Source organism: Tenrec ecaudatus, chromosome 10, assembly GCF_050624435.1.
Source record: "Tenrec ecaudatus isolate mTenEca1 chromosome 10, mTenEca1.hap1, whole genome shotgun sequence".
NCBI lineage: Eukaryota > Metazoa > Chordata > Mammalia > Afrosoricida > Tenrecidae > Tenrec > Tenrec ecaudatus.
This window is the reverse complement of record NC_134539.1, coordinates 2,353,394-2,368,708: the sequence shown is the minus strand read 5'-3', so window position 1 is coordinate 2,368,708 and position 15,315 is coordinate 2,353,394. Positions and strand designations below refer to the sequence as shown.

Below are 15,315 nucleotides of genomic sequence, written 5' to 3'. Positions count from 1 at the left end.
AGGGGTCCGGGTGCGATGTGCAGGCGACAGCGCCGTGCTCGCTGAGGAGGCCTGGAAGCCCTTGCTGATGAAGATCACAGACTGCAGGCTTCTGTGTGGATGGTGACTCGATGTCAGAAACACATGCACATACAGAGACACACAGAAACACATGTACAGACACATCCATGCATGAGGTGAAAAAAGTGTGTGGGTAAATTCCCTTTTCGCTTCATCTCGTGTTTTCACCAACCTTTTGAAGCCTCCTTGTGTACAGGCACACACACATGTGCCCTATGTAAAGGTATGCACACACATGTGCCCTGTGAACAGGCATGCACACACATGTGTGCGTACTGCTTCTAGATCACACAATCTCACATGACTTATAAAGCAGAGGAAAGCTCAAATGAAGGAGGACAGGCCCCACCTGGGTCCACACTCTGAACCTGGTGCTTCCCGCCTCACCATGTCAGGTTGAGTCCTCCCTGTGGGTGCCCCACCCTACCCACTATGTGATAGGTGTGACGGTGGAAGCCCCATGAACACCTAGCACTGGTGACCCTCCCCACCCCTCACCCCCAGTGGTTCTGCCAGCAGCAGGTGGACCTCACCTGTGTCCATAGGGGACACTGCAGGTGGAGGATCCCATGCCTGGCCTGCAGCTGTACTTGGGGCCCGGCAGACACAGGGACCCTGCCTGTTTGTGGGTCCTGGGGACAGTGCAGCCCTGGGGAGCCATTGGGATTCAGCCAGGGATTCTCTCTGGTGAAAAACTAGCCCTGCGGCCCTCTGGGCTGCCGAGTCAGAGGGCAGGGCGGGGTAAGGTGCCTAGGGTCTGGGAGCCTGGTGGAAGAGGCCCTTCCGCCCCCTCCCCCTGGTGGTTCTGGGCCAGGGAGGCCTGAAAGACTTAGAGAAGGCAGAAAAGGTAGTGACTCCAATGCTTCCTGGAGGGGTCCTCTCTCATTCTTTCCCCCTTGTCAGTGTTGGGAGTATAACCTTCTGACTGTCCCCCAAAGAGGGAGTGTGAGCGTGTATGTGTGTGTGTGTGGGGGGGGGGGGGGGTTGGTGGAGTGGAGAGGCCCTCTCTGCCCCACGCAGACCCATGGGGGCTCACGCAAGCAGCTTGGGGCCTCCTGACCCAGAGCCAAGCAGTGGAGACTGGGGGAGGGTGGGGTGGGGGACGCCCTCCTTGGGGGACCCTTCAGTCAGCCTGAGGCGCCCCATTGGGCTGGATTCCAAGTTGCTCCCCACCCAGGAGAGGAGTTCCCATTTTAATACCACGCCCGCCCTGCGAAAAGTTAGAGGGGCGCTCTCCATTCTAAACGGAAGTGGTTCAACTTTCAGCTCCAGGCCCCCCCCTACAAGGCTTCCTGGAGCTAGTCCAGGTGTGGGCACCCGGGCTGGGGCTGGGGCTCGGGCCGGAGAGGGTGGGGACCGGTCCAGGCCTCCGGGGCTCTGGCAGAAAGGCCAGCCCAGCCCCTCCGCCCGCCCGCCGCCCGCGTCCCCACCCCGCGCCCAGCGCCCAGTGGGAGGCGGGGGCCGGGCGGGCGGCGCGCAGCCCGCGCTCTGATTCGCTGCGGGCGCCGGGAGCGACGGGCCGGGGGCCTGGTCACGGAGAGGCGGGAGGCCCGGGGAAGAGCGCTGCGCCCCGTCAGTCCGCACTCCCGTCCCCGCGGCTGGCGCACGGTCCTGAGCGAGCGCCCACGGGAACGGGTCGCGGGGCGGCGAGGCGGCGGTCGGAGACGCGGAGCAGGAGCCGGGGAGCGCCGAGGGGGACCGGGCCGCCCCGCGCCAAGGCCGGCGCCCCGCACGACAGCCGCCGCCACAAAGGACACCGCCAGAGGGGCGCTCCATGACCTCTTAGAGGGTGCGTCCTCGCCGCCGAGTCTCTGTCCGGGCGCCCCCCGCCCCGTGCGCCCCTCACGCACCGCCGGCATGGAAGTCCACACCCGCTGGAAAGCGCGTAGCCCGCACCCCCCGGGCGCCCCACGGTCGCCTCTGCTGGTGCTGTCCCTGCTGGTCCTGTGGGCGCTGCCTCCGAGCCGCGCAGGTAAGAGCTCCGGACGAGGGATGGGGGCCCGGGGACCGGACACCCGCACGGGCGCGGCGCTGTCATCCTGGGGGCGCCTTTCCGGGCTGCCGGCAAAACTTTCCCCTGTAACTTCTGGAATGCCTGGGCCAAGCCTGCGAATGCCATCCTCTGGGGGCTCTGCGGGGGAGGGTCGCCAACACAATACCCGCCTCGCTGTGGCCCTCTCTGCAGCCCCACTGGCCTTACTGCTCTATCGCGCCCATCAGCCCACCAGAGCGAGCGCTGAGTGAGCGGCGGGAAAGGTTACCCACCAGGCCGGCCAACTTTCCCCGGAGACCCTGGTCTGTAGGCCAGCGGCGACCAGAGCTTAACGTCCTCTCCCCAAGCTGGGCAGGGTCGCCCCCTACAGTCATAGCCCTTCAGTTCTGGCCTGGACCCTTGGGGGGCGCTGGAGGTGGGTGTCGGAGACCCCCACTCCTGGACTGGCTTTCTGAGTTACAGAGCCTTCAATGGGGGGGGGGCGCTTCTAGCATCCCTGCACCCAGTGTTTTGTGGCCCTGAGGAGCCGTGGAGGTGGAAGAGCCGAACCTTCTGACCCAGGGCCCAGCTTCCAGAGATGAGGCGGGAGTGGGGGGGAGGGAGCTACTGGAGATTGAGGGGGCTGTGTGCACTGTGAGGGTCCTTCTGCCAGGCATCTGCCCTGACATGGGCCTTTCGTGTGTGTGTGTGTGTGTGTGTGTGCACATGTGTGCGTGTCAGCCACCACTGGGTCCCTCCCTGCCTGCTGGGCTCTGGGAGCCCCTCCCTCAGCGTTCTGTTCTTGAGGCTGACACTATGTTGGATCTGCCCGAGGCCCCTGGTTCCCAAATTGGTGATGGCAGAAGGAGGCCCAGCCATGGAGAGTGACCGGTGGGAGGGGACAGGCTGGCTGCCCCGAGCTCGTCCCACGCGGAGACTTGAAGGCCTTTGCAGTCTTGCACGTCTGCAGAGCTCCACGTCTTCCTCCTTGACTTTTCAGGGGTCCAGCAGCAGCAACTCAGGAGGGTGCTGGGGGACCAGCCTGGTCCTTCCTCCCAGGCTGCCACCAGTGTGCCGGACACCCTGTGTGTTCTACATGCATGTCTCGGGGCCAGCTGAAGCCTCTGGACCAGGCAGGTCCTTGGAAGCGGGGCAGGGGTGGGGCGGGGAGGGATGCTGTCTGGGGAGCAGCCGCCACGTTGGCCCTCCTCCTGCTGTCATGGGAGGGGGGTGGCTGGTGGGAGACAAGGGCTCTGCAGGTCTGGGATGCTTGTGGCATTGCCCCCCCTACCCCCCAGCCATCTTCCCTTCCCCCTCTGTCTTCGGGTGTCCTATCTGCATTGAGCTCTTAGGTGTGGCCCGTGGAGGTGACCGAGTGGGGCCAGGGACACAGGTCAGGACATGGGGATGGGCACTGCGTGTATCGGCAAAGACGTGGAGGCACCATGAGAAGACCTTGCTTTCCTGGGTGGGCTCCACAACCTCTCCCACTGCCCAGGGTGGGTCCCCGAGTGAGGTCACCCTCAGTGGGTGGACGCCATCTCGGGGTTTGCCAGATGTGCTGGTGGAACACGACCCTTCCCTCCACCCCTCCCCACCCTCCACCGCCCCAGAGCGAGGAGTGAGGGATTGGGGGAGTGGGGGGTGGGGGTTGCTCAGAAGTTGGATTTCGTGTGGGGCTGCTCCCCAGTGGACCGGGGAGGTGAGCTGGGGAAATGAAACATGACCCTGAGATTTGGAAATTGAGGTCATCTCCTCAGTGCCTTATTGGTGGGCTCTGGTCACGTGGCTGCTTTTTGCAAGAATTTGTGGGAAGCATGAGCCAAGTTCTGTGGGACTTGACAAATAGCAAATGGTTAAATTTCCTCTGACTGCACGAAACTGCCTGGGGAGGGCTGCCCGGCCAGTGGGAGGGGCCCAGAAACCCGTCCCAGCCCCTGTCCCCCACCCGACCGCCCCACCCCTTGGTCCATCCTGATTGATCTGGGCCTGAAGGGGTTGGCATTGAGGTCACTTCCTGGAAGGGGTGGCACTGTGACCACCCAGCGGTGGCCTTCCTTGGTCAGGGGCTTTTTTCCACAGTCCCTCCTCTGATGACAGCCCCCAGGCTGCCCCGCTGGGCTGTGTAGTCTGCTCTGTGACCCCACCCTTCAAGCTTTTCTGTCCTTTCCTCACAGCCTCGCCCCAGAGCACAGACCCCCAGGCTGGTCCTGTCTCCCTGAGGTTCTTGAGGAGAGGGGGTCAGGGTGGGGGTACAGGGACAGATACCCGCTGCTTCTCCCCTGGCCTGTTTGCTGGCTGGCTGAGGAGACAGAAGCCCCGCAGGGTCCTTCTGCCCGTTGCAAGCTCATGGTGGAGCCTGGGACCCATTTACGAATGAGTTTGGGAAGGCCTCTGTGCATGCCCTGGTGCTGGTCTCTGAGCAGGGCCGGGAGGGACCCGGGCTGAGTGCTCTATCCTCCCTCCCCACTTTCTTCCCTGTCTTCTTTCTCTGCCTCTCCACTGCCCCCTCCCTCCCTGCCTTCAGGAGGGCCCCCAGCCCCCATTTGGCTGCAGGCCGCTCCACTGCTTGCCCCTGTCTGGTGATGGGGCGTGCAGGGGCGGACCCTGGCTCAGGACTCTGAAGCTTGAAGGGGAGGACCGCTGGGCTCATGTCCCCCCAGATCCACATGGAAGCCTCCTAGCAGGGAGGGCTTGGCTGGGGATATCTGGGAAGCTTCTGGAAGAAGCAAAACCCTGCTTGGCCTTCCGCACCCTCCTTCCTGGCTGCCCCTCCTCTGGCAGGGCCTGGACCAAGTCCCCAGTTGCCCCCCTCTCTGAAAAGCCCCTCATTTATGTGGGAAGCAGGACCCCACCCGGTGACTGTCTTTGAGGGCCATGTGGTGGCAGCCCCCACTCCTGATCAGAGACGGGACATGCCCCAGGAGAAGACGCTCCTCCAGTGGGTGGGGCCCTGGCTGTAGGCCTGAAGTCTGGTTGAGAACCCTGGGGCTGCAGGGGGGCCAGGAGGGGGCGCTCTGCAGATGACCGATGGCCTCACAGCACTGGCTGGGGTGTGATCCTCCCCACCCTCAAGGCTTCTGGTCCTGGTGTGGGGCGCCCAGGCAGAAGGAGCAGTGAGACGGCCCTCCCTGGAGGGGACACTGCCTGGCACTCCGGGCCATCCATGGGCCAGAGTCTCTCTGCCCTTCACGGCCTCAGTGGGAGGCCTGGCAGGCTGGCCCTCCAGGGGTGGGGAGAAGTTCATCCCTGCAGAATGCCCTGCCCACAGGCCCAGAACTGCAGCTGCCGCCCAGTCTGCTCTGAGGGCTGGTGGCCCCATGGGTCAGCATAGAACTGGCTTCTGGCTTCGTCATGCCCCAGCCTGCAGGGGCTGCTTCTTCAGAAAGGGACGGCCAGGCCTTCCTTGGCCGGCAATTCTGGATGAACTTGTGAGTCCCAGTTAGCGGAGGACATCACTAGAGCTACACGCTCTTGTGGCCTTTGTGTGAAAACAGGCAACCCTGGGGGGTTGGGAGGGCCCCAGTGGGTGACCACATGGTCCTGGGGCAGGTCCTCTCTTCACCCTTTCGCCTCCCTTCAGCGAAGCCTGTGGAAGAGGGGCCGAGTCAGCTCTGTGAGGGCGTGGGTGTGTGTGCACATGTGCCAGGGTGTGTGTGAGTGTGTGCCTGTGTGTGCAAGGGGGTGAGTATGTGAGGGTTCACACACGTGTGCCAGTGTGTCATCTGAGTGTGTGTACATGCGAGTGTGTGGATGAGTGGGTATGTGAAGGTGCATGAATGTGTTGTGTGAGAGGTGGAATGTGAGTGAGTGTGTGAGCAGGCCTCTGAATAAGCGTGTTGTCTGAGTGAGTGTGTGTGGCTTGTGGGTGTGTGCTTGCGCACAGCATGTGTTGATGTGGGTGAGTGATTATGAGTGCATGAGTGGGTGTGAATGTGGGGAAGAGTGCATGTGTGTATGTGAGTGTCCATAAGCATGAGCACATTGGTGTGAGTGCGTGCATGTGTATATGAGTGTGTGTATACGTGTGAGTATGCGCATGTGTGTACACATGTGCATGTGAGCAGGCACATGTGAGTGTGTGTGTGTGAGCATGTGTGAATGTGAAGCAGTGCTGGTGTGAGCATGTGGTGTGGCTGTCAGGTGTGTGTGCACTGTGTGCCATGTGTTTTGTGAGAGGCTTGGCTGGGTGCCCACAGAGTTCCAGCACTCCCGCAGGGATGCATGCACACACATGCACACACCCAACACTTGTGTGTTTGGGGCACACACATGTATAGGGCATGTGTGGGGTGTGCATGTGTGTAGGATATGACCCACCCCTGGGCCAGAGGGGTGCTGAGGCGTGGCCATGTGGCAGGGGTCCTTGGGGGGCTAGGGAGCCTGAGAAGGGCAGAGCCCAGGGGGTGGGTTTCCCCTGCTCATGTGCCCCTCCTCTGAGGCTGGGCTGGGGCAGCTGCAGGGCAGGGTAGGGCAGTGCGGCTCCAGTTCTGGCAGCCCCTCCCTCTCGACTCTCCTACCTTGGTTCTCTGACCACAAGGAGCTGAGGTCCAGAGAGTGAGCAGGCCTGTCTGAGCCCTGCCCCAAGGACCCCAACTCCCTACCCCCCACTGCCCTGGCTCTGAGTTACCTGGATCGGGGCTATGCACATCAGGCTGACTCCTGAGGGCTCCGTTTGAGGTGAGGGCTCAGGTGGGAGATCATCCTCGGCCAGGCCCAGCTGGTACAGAACAAAGACCACCGTGCAGCCCCCCCTCCCCCAAGGGGCCCAAGGCCAGCCTTGCAGCAGTGTTGGCCTCAGCTGGGGGGTGAGGGTGGGGTTTTTTCTGGTTGATGGCCAGCCTCAGTACAAGTCCCACATGAGCCACGGCCAATGCCACCACCCTAGGTGACTCAGACCAAGACATGGAACCACAGTCTGACCCACTTTTTTGCTCAGACTTGAATTATACAGTGGCGTTCGGGTGGGAGGCCAGCTTGTCAGCAGAGCTCTGTGTGAGGGTATGGGAATGCCTTTGTGTCTGCGCCCCCCCCCCCCCACACACACACATGTATTCCTGGGGAGGGGTTCCTTCCCATTCTGACAGCCTTGTGTCAGGGGTGGGGGGGAGGTGTGTCTCTCAAGACCTCTGGGCTTTCCAACAATGGCACAGAGTGACATCTTAAATAGTCGTCTCTCCGTGGGAAGGAGGCCTGGCATCTGACGGGAGCAACCCCTGGCAGTGACTGTGCTGGGCTCGTCAGTGGCCTTTCATGAGGGGGACCTGTGCCCTAGCAGCGAGTACTGCCAAGGGCATGCTGCCCAGAATGGCTAGGACATCAGGCTGCAGGCCTAAGTTTGTCAGGGGGTGCTGGGCTGGGAGGGTGCACAGGTCAGAAGCTCCTGACAGGGTTGTGAGTGTATCTAAGGTGCAGAGCAGCTGGTCAGAGTGAGTCCGATGGGGGCACTGGCCAAATCAGAACCCCACCTGCCTTGCCTGAATCTGCCCAGTGGGCACATAGAGGCCAGCCTGTCTCCTGCATGTGACCGTGCTGCCTCATGCTGCCTAGTGGTTACCTGTGGAGAGAGGGGCACACCTGACCACTGCCACTCCAGAGGAGGGCGCTGGCCCCCTCCTGCAGCTGAACAGATGGAGACTGTCAGTCCATTTTGTACAGGGATTGGCCCCAGGTTCTCTAACCGCGTCTCCCAGGGCCATCCAGTGTGTCTGAAGGATGGAGGTAGGGAGGGCAGGTGTCCTTGCTGCCGCCTATTGTGGACGCAGCTCGCGTTGCGGACACTCTCCCTCCGAGCTGCTGGGGTTGGAACCGCTGCACGTGCTTCACCATGGCATCACCGGGGCTCCCAGGACTTGCTTGCTATGGAGTCTCAGAGCCTGGGTCCCGGGGCTTCAGGAGCCCACACTGGCTGGCCTCAGCAAGGCGCCCCATCCCACCCCCATTCCCAGTGCTCAATTGGCTTGGGCATTCTGGGGGCCGGAGGGGGAGCCTCTCATGGTTGTGTCCAGGGCCTCCAATGCACAGGACTGGCTCCTGGTTTCTCCAGGCCATGACCTGGGGGGTGGGGGTGGGAGAAGAACCAGAGTGTTGTCTTCTGGAGTGACTGTCGTGGCTGCCCCTGGGTGGGTTCAAACCATCCACCATTTGTCAGGGACTCATGTTTTTAAATAGACTTCTTTTGGGGGAGCAGCTTAAGGTCTACTGAATAACGAAATGGCCTGGACAGATTCCTTATACTCCCTCTTTCTTGCATAGCTCCTCCCCTTATTGCCATCTGGGGCTCTCCTGGAACACGTTATGATGGGTGAACCCACTCTGATACATCATTGCCATCCATCTTCAGCTGACCCATTGGTTACCTGGATGAGCAGTCACAGATACATTGTTACCATTGTGTATTCTGCTGTGGTGTTTGTTACAATGACTGCACAGACAGAGATACATTGTTACCATCCTGTGCTCACCTGGCACATTTATTAAGTGGCTGAAATAGACTCTGATAAATTGTTGCTATTGTGCCTTCAGCTGGTACATTTGTTACAAGGATGAAACTGACTGATACATTGTTACTATCCTGTGTCCACCTGGTGCATTCGTTACAAAGGATAGCAACTGACAGTGATGCATTGTTGCTATTGTGCTTTCAGCTGGTGCATTTGTTACACCAATGATACATTGTTACCATTCTGCCTTCAGCTAGCATATTGAATGACTTAGATGTGTGATGACTAATTAAAGCCCCATGATGACTAATTAAAGTCCAGAGTTTACACCCAGGAGCCCAGTGAAGTGCTTGGCTGCCAGACTCACTAGTTGTTCACTGGGAGAGAGGCCTGACAACCTGCTCCCGGGAAGATCACAGCTGAGAAACCCGGAGGGGCCTTTCTAGTCAGATTGCTGTGTGCCAGAATTGACCTGATGGCAGTGGGTTTGATTTGGGCTGAGCGTCATATAACATCCGATCGGGTGATGTGACCTGGCATGCCAGGAGGTTAGATGACACAGAGGCATGTGGAGGCATGTGGAGCCCTGGTGTGTAGTGGTCAAGTGCTTGGTTGCTAGTCATAAGGACTTTGGTTCGAACCCACCAGCCGCTCCTGAGGAGGAAGATGACAGCCTTAGACGTGCTGGGGTGCAGTTCTGCTCTGACTGAGTGGGAAGGGACTTGGGGGCAGGGGGCTCACCATGCCTCACACTCCTGTGGACGACGGCCAATGCTGGACACCGCGTCCCCCACACTGGCCATGTGCTTCCAGTGCATCCCGTCACACCCTCAAGAGCTCAGGTGGGCTTGTCCTTTCCAGTGTGCCTCCAGCTTGACCCCTCCTTGGGATGGGGGCACTGGTGCAGCTCTGTGCCGCCCTGGCCTAGGGCAGGTTTTCCAGTTGGACACAGAGACCAGTCCTGGTGGTGGGGGATCTGGTCATGCCAGGAGGCTGATGAGAGGGAGAGTGGCTATGGGAATGAGAGGTGGACAGGTCACCACCAAGAGAGGTGCTATTGGCCTGCTGGGGCCCCTCTGCTGCTCTGCCCTGGGTGTGCCAGGCAATGGCAGTCCTGGCACAGAGAGGGGCCTGTTGCCACCCAGCCTGTTATACTCGGCAGGCTGGGCCTTGGCCCTGGACTGCCCTATGTGCTTGGGAATGGACTGGGACCAAAGGAGGTGGATGGATCAGCCTGACTCTGTGCAGTGAGGTAGGCACTGAAAGGTCCAGCCCAGAGGCCTGGAGGTGAAAGCCCACCTGGGCAGCCAGCTGTCTCAGGACAGCGTCACATGTAGGGGCCTGGACTGGGGTGTGGGTTCGGATGCCAGTCAACCTTCCCGGGTGTTGGGGAAGGCCAGGCCTCTCCAAGGGAGGGCTCTCCTTCCAGCTGCGAGTCTATTCCCACCTGGGCCTCTTGGAGGCTCCCAGGATGAGGCCGGGTGGGAGGGCCTATTGATGTGCAGCCACGGGGCGGGGGGGGGGGGGGGGGGGGGGAAGGAGGGAGGAAGGGAGGAAGGCTGCCGGCTTGGAGGCTCAGACACCCTGGATCCCAGGGCACACTGTGGGCGAGGGGACACCAAGGGGACAGTCTGTAAAGTGTGCACAGTGTTCCGACTATTAGTCATCCCTGGAGTTGGGCATACGAACACACACTTGCCTCTGCCGTAAACCCAGCTTGCTTGCTTCCACACACCAACCGGCTCATGTGGCCCCTTTACTGGGGAGGGCAGAGTCCTGCACAGGGCTGAGGACCCCACGGTCAGAGGCACGAACTCCTCTGAGGAAGAAGGGGAGGCTGTCTGCCCCCATAGCTGTTCACAGTCACAGAGATGCCAGGGAGCAGCTCCCTTCTGTCCCCTGGGGTCGCTGTGGGTCCGAGGCCTCCCCGGCCCCCCCCTCCCCCCCGCCATGGCAGTGGGCGGGGTTGCTTCCAGGCACTGAGTGCCCGGGGGCAGAGTCACAGGGCCAGGGAGGGCAAAGCTGGGGTGAGCAGGACAGGCGAGGGGAGACCCTCAAAGCATGTGACAATGGCAGACCCCTCCACCCTGACCGCCCCCCTCCTCCCCCCAGTCGACAGCAGAAGCTGGACCATTGCGTTTTGCAGTTCCTCTTGGGTTGACTGACGTCACCCTCCCGGCTGCTCCGGGTGTGTCCGAGGTCACAGGCTCTCCGTGGTGGCGTGTTCAGAAGCAGATCACCAGGCCCTTCTTAGTAGGCAGCTTGGGGTAGGGGAGCTTGAACCTCTAGGCTGTGGACCAGTAACTGACCCTGTGGAGCGCCCACTTAGAAGATGCAGTTGGGGAGGTGGTTACAATGTATCTTTGTTACTATGTCTGCTCCCTGTTGCTCTCCTGCTCTTGTCACTGTCACTGCCGCCAGAGGAGGCGGGCGGCTGCTGCAGTTTCTCCCAGGGTCTGACAGGTGGGCTGGGAAGAGCAGTCACTGGCCGTGGTGTGGCCTCAGACCCCAGGAAGAGGATGAGGGTGAGGTTGAGGGCCAACCAGGCACAGCCGCTGGAGCTCAGAGGACCTGAGGGTGGGGGAGACAGGGCTGCAGGCTGGAGTGGGGCCTGGCCCACATCCTGAGGGGGATGGAATCTCTAAGGGTCTTTCACAGACTCTGGGGGAGCAGGGGGTAATCAAGGGGTACCCTTATCACTAATAAGCACTCCTGGGTGGGGAGCTACCCCTCTCAGGCTAGTGGTCCCCTAAGCCCTGCCTTGAACATCCTCCCCTGAATGCAGCCTTGACTGCCCCCTTGCTCAAGGACAACACACTCAGCTCTTTAGTATGTGTGTGCATACACGTGTGTGCAGGTAGGTGGGTGTTGTCTACTTTCATTCCCCTTTCAGACCCACCCTCTGTGGTGCTGCCTGCTAGAATCCTCCAGAACTTTGAAGTAGGGGACAGGTCAGTGGAGGCCGCTCAGGCTGGACTGGTGTTGGGTGATCCTTCAGGACCAGCATGTCCTCACCCGCCCCTCCCTGTCCAGTCGAGGTCTCCTCCCATTGCAAACATCTGCCTGGCGGGATGGATGCGCAGGGCTGGGTGGGCTGCTTGGAGGCCTGGTGGTGTGGCCAGGGCACACGGGGACAGTGGCGCTCAGGCTCTCAGTCCTTCATGGAAGATGACAGTGTGCTTATTGGACGGGCGACAGCGGGGTGTGTGTGTGTGTGTGAGTGTGGGTATGTGTATGCATGTGGTATGTGTAAGCATGTACGTGTATACATGTATATAAATGCATGTGTATATGTATGTGGTATGTGTAATTGTGTATGTGTGTATGTATATGTGTGCATATGTATGTGTGTGCATGTGTGCATCTGTGTGTGGTATGTGTATGTGTGTATCTGTGTGTGTGGTGTGTGTATATGTGTGTGAGCATGTGCGTATGGGTATGTATGTGTATGCATGCATGTGGTAAGTGTGTGTGTGTGTGTGTGTGTGTGCGCACACACCCCCATGCACAGTGCCAAGATGGGGCATGCAGAGGACAGGGCACCAGAGGGTCGGGGTCTGTTGGGAGAGAGTCCCTTGAGACAAAGCTAAGATTTGCTGGCTCGCTTCCTCCCTTCCCTTGCCCGCCCTCGGTCCCTTCCCTGCACCTCCCTTACTGCTACATTTCTATTTCATTCACTGAATGAGGGGCCCCTTGGTTCCTCTACCTGCTCTTTGGCCCTGACATTCTCATTGGGCAGCAGAGAAGGCTCTCAGCTGCCAGGTGACAGAAGTGTGGCCTTCAGACCACTGTCTGTGTCATGAAGCTCACAAGACGTGGTCCCTCCTCTGGGGATGCAGCCCTGGTGGAGTTGGGGCTCTCTGAGCACTCAGGGCCACAGTGAGATGGGATGGGCCCCACCGCGGTCACCCCCACTCCTTTCCCGTTCCCTGGGGTCTTAGTCCAGGTAGTTGGGGCTGGGAGAGGAGGGGGTCATCGGTGGAACCCACAGTCATGGACAGCCCATTGTCCGTCCTACCCCCTTCCCACATCTGTCTTCTCTGGACCCGTTGGGGGTGGGCACCAGGGCCTGGCCTTCAGCAGGACATGGTGTCCTTAGCTTCCTGTCCTTCCACTCACTGCCCACAGCCACATGGGGCCCGGGCACTCCATACTCCTGGTCTGTGTCAGATGCAGTCTTGGGGATTAGTCTGGGGTTCCCGAATGTTTGCTGCAGGGGCCTTCATCGATTGTTTGCTCCGGGGGCAGCTGCTGCCATCTGAGTCAGGTTTTCCATTTAGGGGAGGAGAGTGTGAGAGACAAGAGGCTGCCAGGTAGAAGCTGCCCACTCCATGCTCCACTCACATGCCCTCCAAGACCCATGGGAGCCCCTGCCAGCCTGCCCCATGCTGTCAAAGATAAAGGGGTGGGTGCCTTAGGCAGCTCCCCTCCCTCCCAGGGCAGGGCGGGGTAGGGGGTGGGGAATGGATCTGATCTTCCCAGGGCTAAGCTGGCATCATTTAGTCAGAACCTCTTCTGGGTCTGGGAGGCTGGGCGGGGACATGATCCACATCTTGAAGCCATCAGTGTTTCAGAGAAGCAGGGCCCTGAGCAGAACCACCTCGTTATCACGCCAACAAGCGCCAACCATGTGTCAGGCGAGCCGGCGAGTCCTCCTGCTGCCCACGGGCAAGGCTCCACATGTTCTGCCCTTGCTTGTCCATTCTAGCAGGTCAGGCACTCTAGCAGTTTGCCAAGCTGCTCAGAAAAGTTATCTGAAGCCGAGGCAATGGGGCTTCTGGCCCTCTGATCCGAGACATCCCTCATTGCACCCACCTCAGCTGGTAGAATTCACAATAAAGCAAGGAACATAGGAGAAAGCAGGCCCTGTTGCTCCCTCTGTCCAGACCCCAAGCTTCACTTTGTCAAGTGCCTGGCCAGAGACACCTAGAGGCCAAGGGTGGCATTGCAACCCAGCTCTGATAGGCACTGTGAAAACGGAGACGTGGCTTGGTTGCTGGTTCTGTGACCTGTTCACAGTGAGACCTCAAAGAAGTTTTCTTCCTGCGGGTCAAGGAGGCCCAACCCAGACCTCCATACAGACAGGCAGGGCCCTGTGGGTCTCTGTTACAGGGTAGCATAAGAGGTGCTCAACCCCCACCCGCACCCCAACACAAAACAAAACAACAACAACAACAAACAGTTGTCAGATTGAAATGAGTGTGTGTTGTAAACTCCGGGGTGTCACTCAGAAGCCCTGGTACTTCAGTGGCTATACATTGGGCTGCTAACCTCAAGATCAGCAGTTCGAAACCAGCAGATGCTCTGAAGAGAATGAGGAGACCCTCTACTCCATTGGTTACAAGCTCAGACACCCACTGGGGCAGTTTTACCCTGTCCCAGAGGGTCGCACTGTGCACCAGAATTGACTCGGTGTCAGTAGATGGGGTTTTGAGTTGTGAGGTGTCACTCAGCCCACAGTTTGTGGAGGGCTTTCTAAGCAGGTAGGCAGATACCAGGAGGCCTGGAAGACCCCACACATGTCTGCCTCGACTTCCCTGGGGGAGGAGAGAGGAGGTCAAGAAGATGGTGTGCATTCACCTGCACACACAGTGAGGGGCCTGGTGAGTCGAGGCTGTGGGGCTTGATGCCCCTGCACAGGGCAGAAGACAGTGGATTCCAGGGGTGACATTTTCTCTGGGGGTCCGTGGGCTCTGTCACTGACAAGGACTCGGGGAAATAGTGCCAGGCATCACGTGGCAAGCTCTGCCCTCCCCAGTCCCCTCAGGACATGCCGAGCCTGTGAGCAGCCTATGGTGGGCGGGGCCTGTGCACATGAGTGGGTACCAGCCTCCCCCCACCCTGCCTGGGAACCTTCCATCCCACTGAGACAGGGTGGGACACTCTGTGACCTGTGCCCTTTGGGTCCCCAGCAGCAGCAGTGGCAGCAGCTCAGCATGGATGTTCCCCCTCCCCCCACTCAGCCCACCAGGACAAGGTCTGAGTGGAATGTGGTTCCCTGAGGCTTCAGCCCCTCCCCCAATCACTTTCCCAGCTGTCGCCCCACTTAGCTGACTCTTTCCAGACTTTGGAGTCCGGCTGCCCACCACACATCTCAGGATTCCAGCATCAGTCTTCCTAGCCTGGAAATAATGCCCCCCTCCCCCCACCTCCAGCGATGTGAGGGGGAATTCCTGAAATACCGTCCACATCTGTCCACGCTCCCTGCATCCTCATCTCCACCTTCTGGCTCTTACGTAGAGTTGTCCAGAACCCCACAGGCAACTGGGATGTCACTAGCATCCCCGGGCTCTTGCCTCCTGCCCTTCAGCTGCTCAGCGCCCTGGCACCCTGGGCCTTGGCCAATGGGGCCGTCCCTCTCCTCATGGGAGCTGGTGCTGAGGGTGCTGACTGGAGCCTGCTGTGAAACGCGACCCCAGTGGGGACCTTTTCCTAAAGGCAGAGCCTCCTCAATATCATAGCAGGGGGAGAAAACAGAATAAAACAAACATCTTCCTAAAAAGGTCATGCTGGTCTCTTCCCAGCCAGTTGCCCACGTCTGTCCTGCTGGGAACCCCCAACCCTCCCAGGGCTGCCCAATCTGTAGCCCTGCCCCCCCTCCACCCCCAGCTTCCTGGCTCTGGCTTCTCTCAGCCTCACATCAAGAGTGCTTTTTTTCTGACAACTCAGCTGGTTTCTCTCCCAGGCCTGCTACTGCCTTCCCTCCACCCAAAACCTTCCAGCACCCCTGGGACTGTGAAGTGGGGTTCTTGGGCCTGCCAGGGCCGACATGCCAGCCTTATTGGGGGCACAGTGTGCCCCACCTGAACCCCCTGGTGCTCCTTGGGAGTGGGGGGGCTG

General features: G+C 60.0%; 1 protein-coding gene across 2 annotated transcripts in view; it reads left to right on the top strand.

Annotated features, from left to right (window-relative positions):
• Positions 1 to 1,377: 1,377 nt before the first annotated feature.
• Positions 1,378 to 15,315, top strand: part of COL5A1 (collagen type V alpha 1 chain) — a 120,075-nt gene continuing 106,137 nt past the window's right edge. Inside the window, exon 1 of one of the 2 annotated variants that reach the window (XM_075559834.1) lies at positions 1,378 to 2,032. In XM_075559834.1, the coding sequence (XP_075415949.1) occupies positions 1,918 to 2,032 (115 nt within the window). In that variant the 5' untranslated portion in view covers positions 1,378 to 1,917. The remainder of the gene's footprint in view (positions 2,033 to 15,315) is intronic. The other variant, XM_075559833.1, reaches the window with a different exon arrangement.